General features: G+C 43.9%; 1 protein-coding gene across 3 annotated transcripts; it reads left to right on the forward strand.

The window, feature by feature from the left end:
* The first annotated feature begins 1193 nt into the window (after positions 1-1193).
* TGIF1 (TGFB induced factor homeobox 1) lies at positions 1194-9727 on the forward strand. Of its 3 annotated transcripts, none has more exons than XM_012446887.3 (3): positions 1194-1588; positions 7412-7638; positions 8742-9727. In XM_012446887.3, the coding sequence occupies exons 1-3, from the start codon at positions 1573-1575 to the stop codon at positions 9315-9317; spliced, it is 819 nt and encodes a 272-aa protein (XP_012302310.1). In that variant the 5' UTR covers positions 1194-1572; the 3' UTR covers positions 9318-9727. The 3 variants fall into 3 exon arrangements, with proteins under 3 accessions (XP_012302310.1, XP_012302312.1, XP_064235444.1); XM_012446889.3 differs by lacking the exon at positions 1194-1588 and adding an exon at positions 3406-3449; XM_064379374.1 differs by lacking the exon at positions 1194-1588 and adding an exon at positions 3495-3515.
* The last annotated feature ends 7948 nt before the right edge of the window (positions 9728-17675 follow it).

The raw sequence follows: 17675 nt of genomic DNA on the forward strand, positions 1-17675 counted from the left end.
TGTCTCTGCTAGGCTTATTTACGTTTGGGTTTTTTCTTTTCTTTTCTTTTTTAAGTGATGGAGGAAGTCTCATTGTGTGGCATGTGACAGTTCGTTTGCTTCAAAACAACGGGACGTAAGCACGCGAAAACTAAAACCAGAGGAGGGGGCATGCGTTTATTTAAGTCAACCAAACAGCATCTGATCTTTGAAAGGGCAATTTCATTAAGAAACTCCTGTTGGACCCCTCCTAACTGTGGACCAAAATAAGTCAACAGGAACGCGTGTTTACTTAATGGGTAGTTTCTGTTTGAAATACCGGAGGGGAGGAGGGCTCCCCTAGCAGAGTTCCAGTCCTAAAAGTAGACACCGTTGACCGAAACAGATGAGCAGCCACGGCGTGGTCACTCCTGAGCTATAAAAGCGCCGCTGTCGGAGTCCGGCGACTGGGGGTGTCAGTGGCGAGGCGGGCGCGCGCCCGGCCGTCCTCAGGCAGAGACGTTTAAAGAGCATGTGAGCATGACAAGTGTCTGTCCGCAACGTGTCAGATTTCGAAACTGCCTTGCAATCCAGTCCGGAACTCGCAGCTTTAGCCCGGGGGAACAGACGTTCGCTAAGGCTGTGTCTCATCATCCCATCCCCCTCACCCTCGCCGACCTCCCACTGTTGTTGCTGGAGGAAGAGCCCTGGGAGGAGAAGGGTGCGCCGCGCCGCGCCCGCGTGTCAATGGCAGCCGCGCATTCTGGAAGAAGTTGGTTCTTGTCTCGAATACTTTTCCTCCCGTGCCCCGCCCCTTGAATCAGAGGCGGCTGTCTCGTGCGGCTAGAGCGGGGACAGAGGAGTTCGGGGTAGCTGTCAAAAACGAGACGGGGAGGCTTTTCTTCCCTGGGGTAGAGGAGGGAAGGAGGGAGGTGTCCTTTTTTCCATCTGTTGCAATTTCCTGACCAAAGGCACCCTTGCCAGTCCTGGGAAGAAAGGCCCAAAGAAGAAACCTGAGGCGCTCGGCTGGTGCCCCCACCGCCGGGCAAGGGATGCGGGAGGTCCGTGAGCAGCAGGCGGAAAGGATCGCGTTTCTGGACACAGCCGCCCCCCGCGTCCGCGCCCACCCTCCCAGGGACTAGTGACAGCGGCCACCGCGCTCGGTCCAGTCCTCCCCGGCTGGAAGGTGCGGGGGAGGGGCGGAGGAGCGGCGGGGCGGGGGTGGGGGGGACGGGGCGGGCGGCTGGGGGCGGAGGCAGGACCTCCTGTACCTTCCCTCCTCGCTTCTCTTACTCTGACAGCGCCGAGGTGCGCCGAGCAGGAGCAGGGAACAAAGGAGCGGAGAGAAGAGGAGAGGACAGAGAGTTGGGCGAGGGAGAGCCCCCGGCCGGCTGCCAGAAGATCCCTGCAGGAGGAAGCCAGAGTGTCACTCGAATTCTACCCAAGGAGCGGGCGCCAGGGATCAGAGCGCCCTGTTTAGCAATAACGGCTGGAGCACGTCCTACAAGTTACGGGAGAGTCGGCCGTGAAGGAGACTATCGCTTGTCCCCTGGGTCCCCGCTCCTGGCCCCTCGAGACCCCAGCCCTGCCTCGCGCTGGGAGGGGAGTTCCAGAATGAAAGGCAAGAAAGGTAAGGCGGCCGCGGGCCGCGCGCACCGGGGGACGCGAGTCCGGGGGAAACGTGCCGTCCGTGTCGCGCCGCGCCGGGTCACTTGGTGGACTTTTCCGCTCAGAGGCGCTTAGGCTGGAGCGGCGGCCGTGCTCTTTGTTGAGGCTGCGTCTGAAACGGCAGCGGCTGTTTTCCTGCTAGACACAACACGAGGGGCTGTTGTGGGGAGATCCTCTCCACGCTGCTGGCACGTTGTCAAGAAACACGCTCAGCGCCTTGTTTGTGCGCCTGCAAGTTTCATTGTCTCCGGCGACACCCCACGCTCGGCCCAGCAGCCGCGTGGCTGCTCTCTCTTTCTCGAGTGCTGGGGATATGGGGTCGGAGTCGGGGGGACCCAGCACCTCGTTTTTCCCGATCGTGATCCGAGTCCGCGGGGGCTGCGGCACCGCCGCGCCTTTGTCTGAAAGAAAGTTCACTCCTGGGCTCCCCCCTACCGCCCCCCTACTCCCAGCCGGGCCCGAGCACTGTTTTTTAGGGATGTGGTGTTTTTACGCTGGAAGGAATGTGATTGTGGACCCTCACATCGTCCTTGGTTGTAAACAGCTCTGGAAAGCCAGACTTTTACAAATTCTCAGTCTCTAAAAGTTTTCCCACGATGAATTTTGGGGCAGGAGGAAGAGTTAGGACACAGGGCCAGCCGCTTCAAGCGGCGTGTAGTCAAAATGTGTCCAAAAGTGACAAGCAGGCTTGGTTGTAAGTGCAAAGAGCAAGGCTGTCATTGTTTCCACAAAGCGTTCTGGAAGCTTTGCAACTAAAACTTGCCGTCAGTTTGGTTTAAAAACAAAATACACCGCGGGGGGCGGGGGGAAGAAACCACACACAACATCCCGAAAGGTCAAAGAATGTGAAGTCCCTTTTGAAGTTAACTTTTGAGTCCCTGGCTGGGAGGTCCCCCGAGTGTTCCGCCGTGGGCTGGAGGTGGCGTTTCTGTTGTGATTTATGTGGAGTGCTTCAAAACAGAAGTTAATCGCTCGGGAAGCGGACGGGAGGGGTGGCGCTGCTGCGCATGCCCGGGAGCGGCCTGGAGTTTGGAACTCCGCATTCTTTCAGACCCGGCCCGCTGGGGGGCGTTTCTTGGGGGTAGCCGCTAGGCCAGCGGGGTTCCTTCGGCTGCGTTTCTGTGGGGGGCCCCCGAAACGCGCGGAGCTTCCCTCTGCCGCCAGGCTTTCCCAGCGAGAGTGAAATTAAACGTGAAACTCGGATCAACTGGTAGTCGTTGGTGGTAGAACGCCCCGAGGTCCCCTCCCCGCGGGACGAAGGGAGGACACTGGACAGGAAATTGGCTCTGGGAGAAAACGCGCGGGGAGCGTCCCAGACGCCCCGTGAAAGCCGTGCAGACCCTTGGGAGGACTGACAGGTCTAGGAAGGCTCGCTGTCTGTTCTGGTGGGGCTCCCCGTTATAAGCGTGTGGGGGGGGGTCTGTTAGGAGCATGGTTCTAGCGCAGAGCCCGGCTGCCGCCCGGGTGGGCTCCCCACATTGTTCTGGCTCTGGCGTGGGCGGCTCTGATTATTTTCCTTGGCCCGCCCCCCACCGCGGGAACCCCGGCGCTCTTCCTCCACAGCTTCCCTTGCGTCCCCTTCGACTCTACCGCGGCACTTTCCCCTACCTTCCCCCAGCGCCCTGGCCCTCCCTGGCGACCCCCTCTGTACTTCCGGGGCCCTCCTGCCCTCTCCCCCGGCGCGCCCCCCGCCGCTGCGTGCCCTCTCCCCAGAGTCGGGGACAGAGGCTGGGCTCCGCCGGCCGCAAGGGTGGGAACCGACGTGGTCCACATCCCAGGGCGCGCCAGGTCCATCTCTTCGGTGCCAACTCATGGAAACAAAGGTGACGTGCTGGAGGAGAAACTTTGCGAGTGCTTCAGGGCTCGTGGGGGAAGCCAAGGCTGCCGAGGTTACCCGGATTTCTTTTCCCTTTTTAGGTTCCCCTGGCGGGTCGTCTGGGGTGGGCAGGCCCCTGAGAACGTGGGATTCACGGCCTCGTTTCTAGTTTCTTGGGACCTGGAGTTCCTTTGCTTGTGCTAACTCGTGCACTGTGCGGGCCTGTTTCACTTGGGACTGGGGAACTCTCAAGAACAAAAGCTACTCGCTTTCCTCCTTGGGCCCCTCCCTCTCTCTGTGCTCCTCCGCAGTCCTCCTCCCGCGCCTCTAAAACTACCTGGGACGGGGGAGCCTTCTCGGTCAGCTCTGGAAGGACTCCTGAGGAAGTCGGGCCCGCCTATTGTCCTATAAAAGTCTGAAATCTTTTCAAGTTTTCTTAAAACAAGTGCACTTTCAAACTCCATTCTCTCAAGCCCGGGGTTTGGTAAGACTGGTGTATGATAATAGCATGTCCTCCCAGAAAGCTGGGAGTGACGCCAAAAGATCTCTTAAAATGGCTTAAAAACAAGCCGAAAGAAGGATCGATAAGTTTTTTTTGTTCCCAGTTTCTAACTGTTGAATTCCTGCTTTAGGATTGCTCTTTGGCTGGGGTCGCCTAGCACACCTTGGATTTGATGGCTTGGGTGTTCGATTCCTGTTGCTTCTCCCGAGGATATATTGAATTTTGTTTTTCTTTTTTTTTTTTCTGGAGACGGGTTCGGATGTGTTGCCCAGGCTGGGCTCGAACTCCTGGATTCAAAAGATCCTCTCGCTTTGGCCTCCCAAAATTCTGGGATTACAGGCAAGAGACATCTCTCCCGGATCAAAGGCGAATTTCTGATCAGGAAACTTGGGTTAAATTTGCTTTTCCCTAATTGTGCACCTCGACTTTTCCCATCCGTCTTGTTTCTAGATTCCCTTCACAACCAGAGTCTCCCTGCTCCCGTCTCATCTTGGTGTTACCGAGCTATTCAGGAAAGTGCAGGGCCGGGCGCGATAGCTCACGCCTGTAATCCCAGCACTTTGGGAGGCTGAGGCAGGCAGATCACCTGAGGTCGGGAGATCGAGAGCAGCCTGACCAACATGGAGAAAACCCGTCTCTACTAAAAATATAAAATTAGTCGGACGTGGTGCCGTATGCCTGTAATCCCAGCTACTCGGGAGGCTGAGGCAGGAGAATCGCTTGAACCCGGGAGGCGGAGGTTGCGGTGAGCCAAGGTCGCGCCATTGCACTCCAGCAGCCTTCGCAACAAGAGGAAAACTCGGTCTCAAAAAAGAAAGAAAGAAAGTGCAGAAACAAGGTCTCTGCTTAGAGCAGTGGGATCCTCAGGCCATGTTGTGGCTTTCTACACAACATTTCCTTGTATGTGGATAGAATGAAAGAAGTTTGTGATTCTGCCCCCACCCTTCCCACCGCCACATTTTTTGAAGTGTAAGCAAAGCAATAAGTTTGGAAACAAGTCTTGACCGGGAAACTTTTCAAAAGCTCTGTTACAATAGGAAATGAGTAAGGAGGAAAAAAGTCTTTGTTTTTCCAAGTTAAGCCACAACCAAGAGGGAGGGTTTTAATGAAAACAGTCCTGACAGCAGCAAACGTGGTTTTACTGCAGTGAAATATCAGCTGGCGTAGCCTAGGAACTGAAGTCTTAACTTCCTGTTACTTCAGCTTTTGTGCACATATTGGAAATATTTGTTAAGAGTTCCAGAGGTCTGGCATTCATTTATTTAAATGAACTGAGAACAGAGTAAAGTCGCGCTGCAGTTTGGTGTTGCTTAACTGAAACCTGCTTTTGTGTGTCACTAACCTATTCTGAAAGATCAGGCTTCTTGTCAAACTAGGCAAGCAGATCAAAGGGCAGGCTTCAGGGGCTTTTTTGTTTCAAACTCTTTGTGATTACCAACTTACAGTTGGGAATTCGCTGTTCAATGAGCAAATTTTCACACTTTTTCTAGATTAAAAAAAGGAAGGAGATAATAGCCTTGAGAATAATGTCTGGCTTTTCAGACATAGGAGAGTTTAAACAAATTGCTTTATTCAAATTTGCTTTAGTCATTTAATTAACTTGACACATTTTTTTTAAAGTTCGATTTCTTTAATATTAAACCCAATGTGAGACAGGAACTCAGCTATAGTTTCTTTAAGCTTTTTTGTAATAGTTCTTCACCCAAATTTAAATACGGTTTTTGAAAGTCTCATCTTGTCAATAGTGAAAGTAGTTTCAGTTTTAAATGGGCACTTTTAAAAAACTTTTTACAAGATTTCAATAATCCAGGGAGGGAAATTTAAAATACACGGCGGTTAAAATTTAGGATTCTTGGGCGGTTTATTTGTAGCTGTTTATTAAGCCCTGAGCTAAAGTGAATTTGCAAAATGATCCACCTCTTTGTTAGAACTTGCTTTACTTTGTCTTTGGAGAGTTCTGCCTTTTGTAGTAATAGCCTCCAGCAACTTCTGCCCTCTGCAGTCCAAAACTAAAAATGTGTCACCAAGTCAGAGTCAATTAAAAGGGTGGGAAAAATTCCTTTAAAAAAAAAATTGGTGTTTAGCTTAAAGGGAATATTTCGTTTTTATTTCCTGTGAAGGTGAACTGGCTTAATTAAGGTCAAGTAATGTTTTCAACCAAATTACATACTACAGAGGAAAGAAAGTATGCAAAGCTAAAAATGCATACCTTTACATTTTTTTTGTTATTTTAGTTACTTCCCCTAATACAGAAGTACTGATGTTTTCAGGCATGCGATTGTTTGTAATTCATTTCTATTTTTAAGATCCTAGATTGCCTACAAACAAAAGAATGTATTTCTTTAGTCATTCGGAGTAGCCTGCTGTAGTTTTTGAAAGGTGGAGTTAATAGCGTTTGTTATTTAATTTTTTTTTAAGTTCAGAATGATGTTTAAATATCTGTAAAGGCCAGGTCTGTAGTTTTATTGAACCCAGTCCATCAGTGATTTAAATATTCTCTATGGCTTGTGAATTCTTTAAATTTCTGGCAGGATTAAAGTACTTACAGCCAAAAGAACTTCCTCTGGAGATTGCATATTCAGTTTCCTTTGTCATGTAATCACTTAAGACTAAACTCTGCTTATTGATATGTAGTATTCTATTCTAGGTTGAGATTTAACTGGCAGCTGAAATTTAGGAGACATTTTAAATTCATTTACTATTAGGCAACTTTTAACCTTATTAAAGTACCAATAGTAGAAAAATATTTTTGTGTGATGAAACGGGAAACATCAGTGGTTATATTTAATAAAAAGTGACTAGTACTGCCCACTTAAAGTAGGTGTCTAATTTCGAATAAATGTAGATAGCAATGAATACTAAATGACCAGGCATGGTATTAGCAGAAAATTTTAGCATGTATTTTACCTTTAGGATACTGAGTTCAGTGTAGTATGTAAATTTCCTTCCGTATATTCGTGGAAAAAAAAAATGTACGAGTGTCCCCTTTTACTTCAAACCTTCAGTAGAAGAAAGAGGAAGAGTAACATTTAAAATCTACATTAGGATACTGGTTAGGCTGCTTTTCCTAGTTAGCACTGATCTTAGAAAGAAAGTTGGTAGGCACATTCCAACTGCCACAGCACCCTTCCTGTGACAGGTTATTCACTTTGGGTGCAATTTGTCTCCTCTAATGATTAGACGAAAGAGTTTTCTGAGCATCATTCAAAAGGAATGTGAGAAGTTAATGAATCCTGGAGGAAAGCGGCTGAGAAAAGGCGTCTGGCATTTGGTTTGAGAATCTCCCATGTGGTGCTAGTCAAATTACTTTTACTTGTACCCTGAATTCAGGACAGAAAACACTGCTCCTTCTCTCGCTCTCGGTTGCTGGGAAAACATGGTTACACTGAATGGTCCGCGGAAGTCAGCTTTGCAGTAGTTGCTCTGCTTATAAAAGCAATTGACAACTGGCCCTTGTCCTTTCATAGGTATTGTTGCAGCATCTGGCAGTGAGAGTGAGGATGAGGACAGTATGGACATTCCCTTGGACCTTTCTTCATCCGCTGGCTCAAGCAAGAGAAGGAGAAGGGGCAACCTACCCAAGGAGTCTGTGCAGATTCTTCGGGATTGGCTGTATGAGCACCGTTACAATGCCTATCCTTCCGAGCAAGAAAAAGCATTGCTGTCCCAGCAAACACATCTGTCTACACTACAGGTAAAGAAAGAGAACATGAGGTTTACAGATGCTTTTTTATTTTCGAAGTCATTTTATGGCATTCCTGTGAGTCATGAAGCTCCTCGCCACTCCAAGACAGAAGGAGTATCTTTTTATTGTAAACTTGATAGTGTTAAAAGCTAATAACTAGCTATTTGGAGAACACAGAAACACTTCACAGGTATTTGTCAGATAGCATTTCCTTTAATGCCTAAAGGAACCTTCTTTATGCAACAGACATTAGAAGGAGGTTAAACCTTACTCTATTGCCCAGGAAACTGGTTTGATATTTAAACAAGGACAGACTTCAGTGAGGTAATTCATGTTATATCTGTTGACATAGTCGTTTGAACTGGGAAAAATCAGTTACTGGGAGGAGTGGCCCTTTTCATAAGATGAGGTTTTCCTGTAGTTGATTAACTTAAATGTTGGGACAGTAGGTGATAGGTTAAAATGGGGAGAGTTAAAAGGTAAACTTCTCTCACTCTCAAATTATTTACAAGCATTTGAGATTTTATATTTTGTTTTTTATTTGTTTGTTTGTTTGTTTGAAACGGAGTCTTGCTGTGTCACCAGACTGGAGTGCAGTGGCAAAATCTCCGCTCATTGCAGCCTCTGCCTCCCGGGTTCAAGTAATTCCCCTACCTCAGCCTCCCGAGTAGCTGGGACTACAGGCGCGTGCCACCACGCTGGGCTAATTTTTTATATTTTAGTAGGGATGGGTTTCACCATGTTGGTCAGGATGGTATCGATCTGACCTCGTGATCCACCCACCTCTGCCTCCCAAAGTGCTGGGATTACAGGCATGAGCCACTGCGCCTGGCAGAGATTTTATAACTTTTTCTTCATCCTGAAAATGTTTAAAGGTGAAAAGACAAAAAAGGAAATTTGTATTAGAAACTAGAAGAAGGTTTATGATAGGAGGCAGCTTTCTTGCTTGGCGGAGCTCAAATACCTTGAAATTATATTGTAATTCCAGATAAGCCTTTTCACACTTTCTTTAATACAGAGAGAAAGATCAATTAGGTACCCCATAGAACATTCTCAGAACCCGTTGGCTGAGTGAATGAGGAAAGTGTTAAAGCGTACCGATATGATTTCAGGTCTGTAACTGGTTCATCAACGCCCGCCGAAGGCTCCTCCCTGACATGCTGAGAAAGGATGGCAAAGATCCAAATCAGTTCACAATTTCCCGCCGCGGAGCCAAGATTTCTGAAACAAGCTCTGTGGAGTCTGTGATGGGCATCAAAAACTTCATGCCAGCTCTAGAGGAGACCCCGTTTCATTCCTGTACAGCTGGGCCAAACCCAACCCTAGGGAGGCCACTGTCTCCTAAGCCATCATCCCCGGGATCAGTTTTGGCTCGTCCATCAGTGATCTGCCATACCACTGTGACTGCATTAAAAGATGTCCCTTTCTCTCTCTGCCAGTCGGTTGGTGTGGGACAAAACACAGATATACAGCAGATAGCGGCCAGCAACTTCACAGACACCTCTCTCATGTACCCAGAGGACATGTGTAAATCTGGACCAAGTACAAATACACAGAGTGGTCTTTTCAACACTCCTCCCCCTACTCCACCGGACCTCAACCAGGACTTTAGCGGATTTCAGCTTCTAGTGGATGTTGCACTCAAACGGGCTGCAGAGATGGAGCTTCAGGCAAAACTTACAGCTTAACCCATTTTCAAGCAAAACCATTCTCAGAAATGTCATGATTGCCGGGGTGATGGCAAGAGATGAATTGCATTATTTTATATATTTTTTATTAATATTTGCACATGGGATTGCTAAAACAGCTTCCTGTTACTGAGATGTCTTCAATGTAATACAGTCATTCCAAGAACTATAAACTCAAAGCTACTGTAGAAACGAAGGGTTTTCTTTTTTAAATGTTTCTTGGTAGATTATTCATAATGTGAGAGGTTCCCAATATCATGTGATTTTTTTTTTCCTTCCCTTCCCCGTTTTTGTTATTTTTTCAGACTGTGCAATACTTAGAGAACCTATAGCATCTTCTCATTCCCATGTGGAACAGGATGCCCACATACTGTCTAATTAATAAATTTTCAATTTTTTTTTCAAACAAGTATGAATCTAGTTGATGCCTTTTTTTCATGACATAATAAAGTATTTTCTTTAAAAATTGTTGTAATTCAGAGTATTTCTGTTGAGGGAGGCGCTTCTTAAAAATGAGTAGGAATATAGCACCCCAGTGAGCAGGAAGTTTGAGGGGTAGGGTGCAGTGTTAGGGGGTGTCACCAGCTCTTTGAAAAACTGTGGACAACAAGCCAGTTTGCATAAACAGGATGTGTGATATTTACTCTTGATAGCAGGCCCTTAGAACTTTACTTAAACTGCATGGCAAATTGAAATGAATCATTTCAGTGTTTAGCCACTAAATCCCTTATTGACCTGTCCTGCATAGTTTAAAACATGACCATTTTGTAAAGAAAAGTCTTGAAGCAGTTATTGCTAAGTTTTCAGAAGAAAACAACCCAAGCAATCCCTTGCCCTTTTTCCACATTACCCTTTAAAATAATTTCAGTACTACAGTTAGTTAAGGCATTTCTATTCAAGTATAGCATAGTATTTGCAGGGAAATGACCTTTTAAAACATCTTAAAATGTTTTCTAAAATGATGAAATAAACAGTGGGATTCTGTCTATGGTGGAATTGTTAGTTTATTAGGTAAGTATTTTCCAAGGTCACAGTTTGTGAAAAAATAGTGCTATGTACAAGTGGAGTTTGTTGGGATGGACAATCACTTACAAAACCCAGATGGCCAGAAGGGAATTGATGTTGCTCCTTTCACTGGTATGGTTGAGCAGATTTGTCACATGCCACAAAACCATTCTTTGTAGTCATGCTTAGTATGAGCTTTCTTTGTTGTTACAGTCATGTTCTTTCCAGCTCTGCCCCAGCTATGAATTGTACGTGTGAGAGGGAGCATCAGAGCTTCAGTATTGTTTAAAGAATGTAGGAAAATTCTTACAAATTTAAGTTTGTCTAATTTTGAAACTATTTTAGAAAGTCCCTACTGTAGAAAGAGCTAAACTCAAAAGAGTTTTCTTGTAAGTGAAAGAAAAAACTGATGATGACTACCCAGAGGTGAAAGAAAATTGGAATGTTGTGCCTGTGGGGTACAGCTTTGTAGAGCACTCAGCTTAGAGTGGTCTAGCCCCACCTCAGAGAGTCACAGAAATAGATAAAAACCCCAAAAGTACTAGTAAAGTAAACACAAGGAACAAAACAAACGTTAATAAAAATGAATGACGCAAAGGTGATCAAGAATCATTACTTGTTCCCACAGCTAGATCAAAGGCTGAACATTTTGCTTTAGTATAGTTGAGGGATTGCCCTGGTGCAGTGTTCCGTCACTCACACTGGAAGGGGAAGGAAAGGAACCATATGACTCATTTAAAAGAAAAACTTAAGAGAGTCAATGAAACCCAAAGATTAAAAAAAAAAGTCACCCTCAATTCTCTGTTTTACTTCATTTTTTCTCTGTGGAGGTTGTTACAGGTCACGGTTGATAATAGCTGATGTTCAGTGAATGTAAACCATTATTTAAAAACAGGTACATGTAATTGAGAAATGTAAGCTATTAATATCAAAGCCAAATAGAAATGATTTTTATGCTTATAATTTACATGGTGCAATATATCTTTTTTTAAAATTTTTTTTCCTAGCCCGCCCCCAATTTGTTCACTTTTTACCTGTTTGTGTTTTTGAAGCTCATCTCATTGCATATAGTTGGGTCTTGCTTTTTTATTTAGTCTAATCTCTGCCTTTTACTTAGCATTTGTCAATTTACATTTACTGCAATTATTGATATGTTTAGATTGAGTTTACCATTTGGTTTTTTTTGCTGCTCCTCTTTTTCTGCCTTTTTTCAGGTTGAATTTTTTTTCTTTTTTTTAGATGAGACTTTTGCATCGAGAATATTTATTTTTTCTTTTTAAAGTTTTTTTTTTGGGGTTTTTTTTTTTTTTTTGGACACAGGGTCACTCTTGCCCAGGCCAGAGTACAGTGGCATGATCTTGGCTCACTGCAACCTCCAGCTCCCAGGTTCAAGGCATTCTCATGCCTCAGCCTCCCAAGTAGCTGAGATTATAGGCATGAACCACCACGCTCGGCTAATTTTTTTGTATTTTTAGTAGAGATGGGATTTTGCCATGTTGCCCAGGTTGGTCTTAAACTCCTGACCTCAAATGAATCGCCTGCCTCAGATTCCCAAAGTGTTGGGATTATAAGCATGAGCCACCAAGCTCAACCTATTTTTATAGATTTAGGGGGTACAAATGCAGTTTTGTGTTTTAATTTTTCTATTGGTTTATAAACCATACACTGTATTTTAAAAATGGTTCTTCTAGGTATTACAACATATTTAACCTACTACAGTCTACTTAGGGTTAACATGATATAGCTTCACATAAAATATAGAACCTTGCAGCAGTACAGTTCCATTCACACTCCCTCTCTCTTCCTTGGTTTTTCACATATATTACGGCTACATAGCACAACAGGACGATGCTATAATTTTTACTTAAAACAAGCAAATGTCATTTAAATGATTAAGAGAAAAAAAGAATGTTATGTATCTTTTATATTTGCCAAATATTGACCATTTCTGATGTTCTTCATTCTCCTATATATTTGAGTGACATCTGATGTCTTTCCTTTTCAGCTTGAATGATTTCTTTGAGAACTGTAATCCAGGCCTGCTCATGATAAGTTTAGGCTTATTGAAACTCTTTGAAAATGAGCTCATTGAAAATGACTTTCTTTCACTAATCTTTGAAGGATCGTTTCACTGATGGAGAATTCTGGGTTGATAGCTTTTTTCTTATAGCACTTCGAAAGCATTTATTGTCTTTTGGCCTCCATTGTTTCTGATGAGACATCAGCTGTCATTTGTATCATTATTCTCATATACATAATGTCTTTTTCTCTGGCTGTTTTTTGAATTTCAGCAGTTTCACTAAAATGTGCCTAGGTATGGTTTCTTTGTACTTATTTAGCTGGGAGTTCACTGAGCTTCTTGGATCTGTAAATCTGTGTTTTTATTTTTATTTTAAAGTCAAATTTGGGGAAATTTTGGCCATTTTTTTCAATTTATTTTCTGCTTTCCTGTCTCCTAGAAGCCAGTAAATTTACATTAGATCACTTGAGGTTGTCCTACATGTCTCTGAAGCTCTTCTTTCTTCAGTCTTGTTTCTATTTTAGATGGAATAATTTGTATAATTTATTGGCAATTCACTAACTCTTCTACTGTCTTCAGTATGCTGATGAACTCGTTCAGTGGACTTTCATTACAGTTATTGTATATTTTTCACATGTAAAATTTCCATTTGATTCTTAAACATTCCTAATTCTCTTCTGAGATTCCTCATTATTATAAATATATATCCTTATATGCATTTATAATGGCTCTCTTAAATACATGTTTGCTAATTGTAACATGTCTTACTCAGAATCAGTTTCCATTGATTGTATTTCACTTCTGTATGGGGTCACTTTGTTTTTGTTTTTTTTTTTTTGCTTGTCTGTTTTTTATTATATGCTGGACAATATGGGTGGTACATTCATAAAGACTATGGATTCAGCTACATTCCTCTGAACAGTTAACATTTGTCCTCAGGCAGCTCATTTGGCTGAACTGAAACTTCAAACCGTCCTATAATGGATAAGCAGCTGCAGTCTCTGATTAGTTTTCACCTTCCAGCTGCTGCCTTTCAGTGGGCCCACTGGGGTCTCCCCTGCTGCACCAATCAACTATGGATTTGAACAAAATATCTGTTCAGAGGTTGAGATTTGCTCCTTCTTCAGTTCCCCTTTTTCCAGAATTCACCTAGCCTTCCTAACTTTTGCTCTGCTCTCCCCACCCCACCTCTGTCCTTGACATCTCAAGCCACTGAAGTTGCAGCTTTCTGCCACCCCTAATCTTTTGAAGAACTGCCTTCAGGCCTAAAGGTACAAACTTGTATATCTTGAGGTTCCCTTCTTTTAAGGGAAGATGACCTCCAGTTTCTGCCTGCTTTTGGTTATTCTTCAGGCCTTCAACTAGTTTTGTTTGTTTAACTTTTTGTTCATTCATACTTTATGATTGCTACCTGCAGGGGATTAGTCTAAAAAAAGAAAAAGAAAATCCATCATTACTAGAAACTAGAATTTTACTATAGTTACTTTGAAACTCCAAATTAGTGGTTCTCAAACTTGACACTGGAATCACCTAGAAAGCTTAAAAAAAAATACTGTGGCCTTGAGTTGGGAATTTTTAGAAGATCTCTTAGTGAGTCCAATGCATAGGTAGACAAGACTGAGAACCACCGCCTTAAATAATTCTTTAAATCAGCCGTTGTTTCTCTCCTTATCCAGAACAAAGGGAGTTGACCATTCTTTTTCTAGACCTAAAAAGAAAAAAAATTGCTTTCGTAGTCTTTTTGTTTGGACAGAAGGACTGAAAATTATAGTCTTACAGAAATGTAATTTGTCTTAGAGAAATGTAATTTTCTGTAGAATTATTTCGTCACCCAGGTCAGCTTGTTCAATTAGAGTTCGCATAAATTTGAAATTTGACACTATATACACGTAGCTCATACAAATGTAAAACTAAGCCTCTGACTAGTAGACCCCAAAACACTGCAGGAATACAAAATATTCATTTGTATTAAATAAAAAAGTAAAATTTATCTCTGGAAACTGGCCAGCAAGCAAAAAGCAATGTTTAGAGATCAGTTTTAGGTCTCATTAAGCGCATTAACAGGAGAATGTGTCAAGTCTTAAACTCCAAAAATCGTGACCTCTAATTAAAAACAGGCTATATTCTGGGCTGAGTTTTATGATTCAGAGGCTGAAAAGAGAGACATTCAACAAATGCTTTGTGGCTGAAAGAAGAGCAGTAACTTAGGGTTGATGGTTACAATAGCACAGCTGGCAAAGAAGGGAAGCATGAGAAATCAATGAATAAAAATAATCAGTAGTACAGGGATTTAACCAACTATCAAGGAAACAGGGTGTTTGAATGAAATGTGTTATAGACATCAATAGAATGTGCAACCTTTGAAGCATAGTGTGGGTGACTTACAAAGGGAACCAAATCCAGTGATGGAAATTTACTCAGATTTAGAAGGAATATATAGACAAACATTTAACAATAGCATACAGGTAAGGAAAATAAAACCATGGAGGGATTTCAGAAGATAAATTGTTACCCTAGGAAGTGTCAGCTTGCTTTTTTTTTTTTTTCTTTAAATATTCTAGGCTGGGTGAGGTGGCTCATGCCTGTAATCCCAGCACTTTGGGAGGCTGAGACGGGTGGATAACCTGAGGTCGGGAGTTTGAGACCAGCCTGACCAACATGGAGAAATCCTGTCTCTATTGAAAATACAAAATTAGCTGGGCATGGTGGTGCATTCCTGTAATCTCAGCTACTCGGGAGGCTGAGGCAGGAGAATCACTTGAACCCTGGAGGTGGAGGTTTCGGTGAGTCAAGATTGTGCCATTGCACTCTAACCTGGGCAACAAGAGCGAAACTCTGTCTAAATAAAAGAAAGAAAGAAAACAAAAGAAAGAAAAAAGTTTCAAACTATTTTCTTTTCTTTTTTTTTCCGGAGACAGGGTCTCACTCTGTCACCCGGGCTGGAGTACAGTGGCTTGATCTCGGCTCACTGCAACCTCTTCCTCCCGGGTTCAAGCAATTCTCATGCCTCAGGCTCCCAAGAAGCTGGGATTACAGGCGCATGCCACCACACTGGCTCATTTTTTTTTTTTTTTATTTTTAGTAGAGACAGGGTTTCACCATGTTGGCTAGGCTGCCCTGGAACTCTTGACCTCAAATGATCCACCAGCCTTGGACTCCCAAAGTGCCGGGATTACAGGCCTGAGCCACCGCACCCAGCCTCCAAACTATTTTCCTTATCAAGAAAATGACTGAAATTGGAATATATTCTCATTTGATCAGATCATTCTAATGATCTTAAGACAAATTCAGTTCTCCTATCTTGTCTCAAATTTTTGCTAATATATATTTTAATACTTTAAAGGCATCAATTCCATATAAATTGTAATGTGAGGATAAGGCATTCAGAGACTGTAAGTAGGTTGAAATGCAGCAAAAAGTGCACATTTAAATTTTTACATATGCCTCTTTTAAAAAATTATCCTGTTTAACAAGTGAAAACAACTTTTGGACTTGTTACCTAGTCTGATTATTAACGTTTTATTGCTAATTTCTTTTTTTTTTTTTTTTTGGAGATGAAGTCTCACTCTTGTCACCCAGGCTGCCTCCCGAGTAGCTGGGATTATAGACGCCTGCCCTACACCCAGCTAATTTTTGTATTTTTAGTAGAGACAGCGTTTCACCATGTTGGCCAGGCTGATCTCAAACTCCTGACCTCAGATGATTCGTTCGCCTGGGCTTCCCAAAGTGCTGGGATACAATCGTGAGCCACCGCGCCTGACCACTTTTAATTTCTTTCCAATGATATTTTCAGGGATTTTTTTTGGTGGTGGTGGTGGTTGTTTTGAGACAGGATCTTGCTGTGTCACCCAGGCTGGAATGCAGTGACGTGGTCATACCTCATTGCAATCTTGAACTCCTGGGCGCAAATGATCCTCCTGCCTCAGCCTCCTGAGTACCTAGGACTACAGGCGAGCTCCACCAAGCCCAGCTTTTAAAATTTTATAGAGATGAGGTCTCACTGTGTTCCTCAGGCTGGTCCCAAACTCCTGGCCTCAAGCAATCCTCCTTCCTCGGCGTCCCAAAGTGCTAGGATTGCAAGTGTCAGCCACTGTGCCTAGCCTGGTTTTCTCTTTTTTTTTTTTTTGAGATGGAGTCTTGCTCTGTTGCCCAGGCTAGAGTGCAGTGGTGTGATCTCAGCTCATTGCAACCTCTGCTTCCCGGGTTCAAGCAATTCTTCTGCTTCAGCCTCCCGAGTGGCTGGGGGATTACAGGCGCCTGCCACCACGCCCAGCCAATTTTTGTATTTTTAGTGGAGACCAGGTTTCACCATGTTGGCCAGGCTAGTCTCAAATTCCTGACCTCATGATCCTCCCACCTCGGCCTCCCAAAGTGCTGGGATTACAGGTGTGAGCCACCACGCCCAGCCCTGATTTTCATTTTGAAATTTGATTTACTTGAATGATTCTGTGAAAAGTCAATGTGTATTACATTAATCAACATTTTCTTTTCCAGCTGGGCGTAGTGGCTTGCCAGTCTGGGCAGCATAGCAAGATCTTATCTCTACAGAAAAATTAAAAATTAGCCAGGCATGGTGGCATGCACCTTGAGTCCCAGCTACTTGGGAAGCGGAGGCAGGAGGATTGCTTGAGCCATGGAGTTTGAGGCTGGAGTGAGCCACAGTTACACCACTGCATTCCAGCCTGGACAGCAGAGCAAGATCCTGTCTCAAGAAAACCCAAAACATTTATTTTCCCCAGACTGCTTGTACAATAAATCTATACAATCTAGAACAGCATTTATTTATTTATTTATTTATTTATTTATTTATTTATTCTGAGATGGAGTTTCGCTCCTGTTACCCAGGCTGGAGTACAATGATGAGATCTCGGCTCACTGCAACCTCTGCCTCCTGGGTTCAAGCAATTCTTCTACCTCAACCTCCTGAGTAGCCGGGACTACAGGCTGCGCCACCACGCCCAGATAGTTTTTGTATTTTTAGTAGAGACGGGGTTTCACCATGTTGACCAGGATGGTCTCGATCTCTTGACCTAGTGATCCACCCACCTTGGCCTCCCAAAGTGAGCATTTATTTTTAATTAACTAATTAACAGCTTGATTCAGTCATATCACAATGTATACATATATCAAAACATCATGCTGTATACCATAAATGCATGCTTTCATTAATTGAAAAAATAAAAGTAAGAAATTTAAAACAAAAAATAGTCCAGCCAGGGACGATGGCTCATGCCTGCAATCCCAGTGTTTTGAGAGGCCAAGGTGAGCAGATCACTTGAGGCCAGGAGTTTGAGACTAGCCTGGCCAACATGGTGAAACCCCTTCTCTACTAA

Source organism: Aotus nancymaae, unplaced genomic scaffold (assembly GCF_030222135.1).
Source record: "Aotus nancymaae isolate 86718 unplaced genomic scaffold, 86718_ANA_hifiasm-v0.15.2.pri h1tg000020l, whole genome shotgun sequence".
NCBI classification, from domain to species: Eukaryota; Metazoa; Chordata; class Mammalia; order Primates; family Aotidae; genus Aotus; species Aotus nancymaae.

Bases quoted from the DNA above. Each gene is read 5' to 3' on its own strand.
- TGIF1 (XM_012446887.3), top strand. The intron at 7,639-8,741 runs GTAAAGAAAGAG...ATATGATTTCAG, and splicing joins CACATCTGTCTACACTACAG to GTCTGTAACTGGTTCATCAA.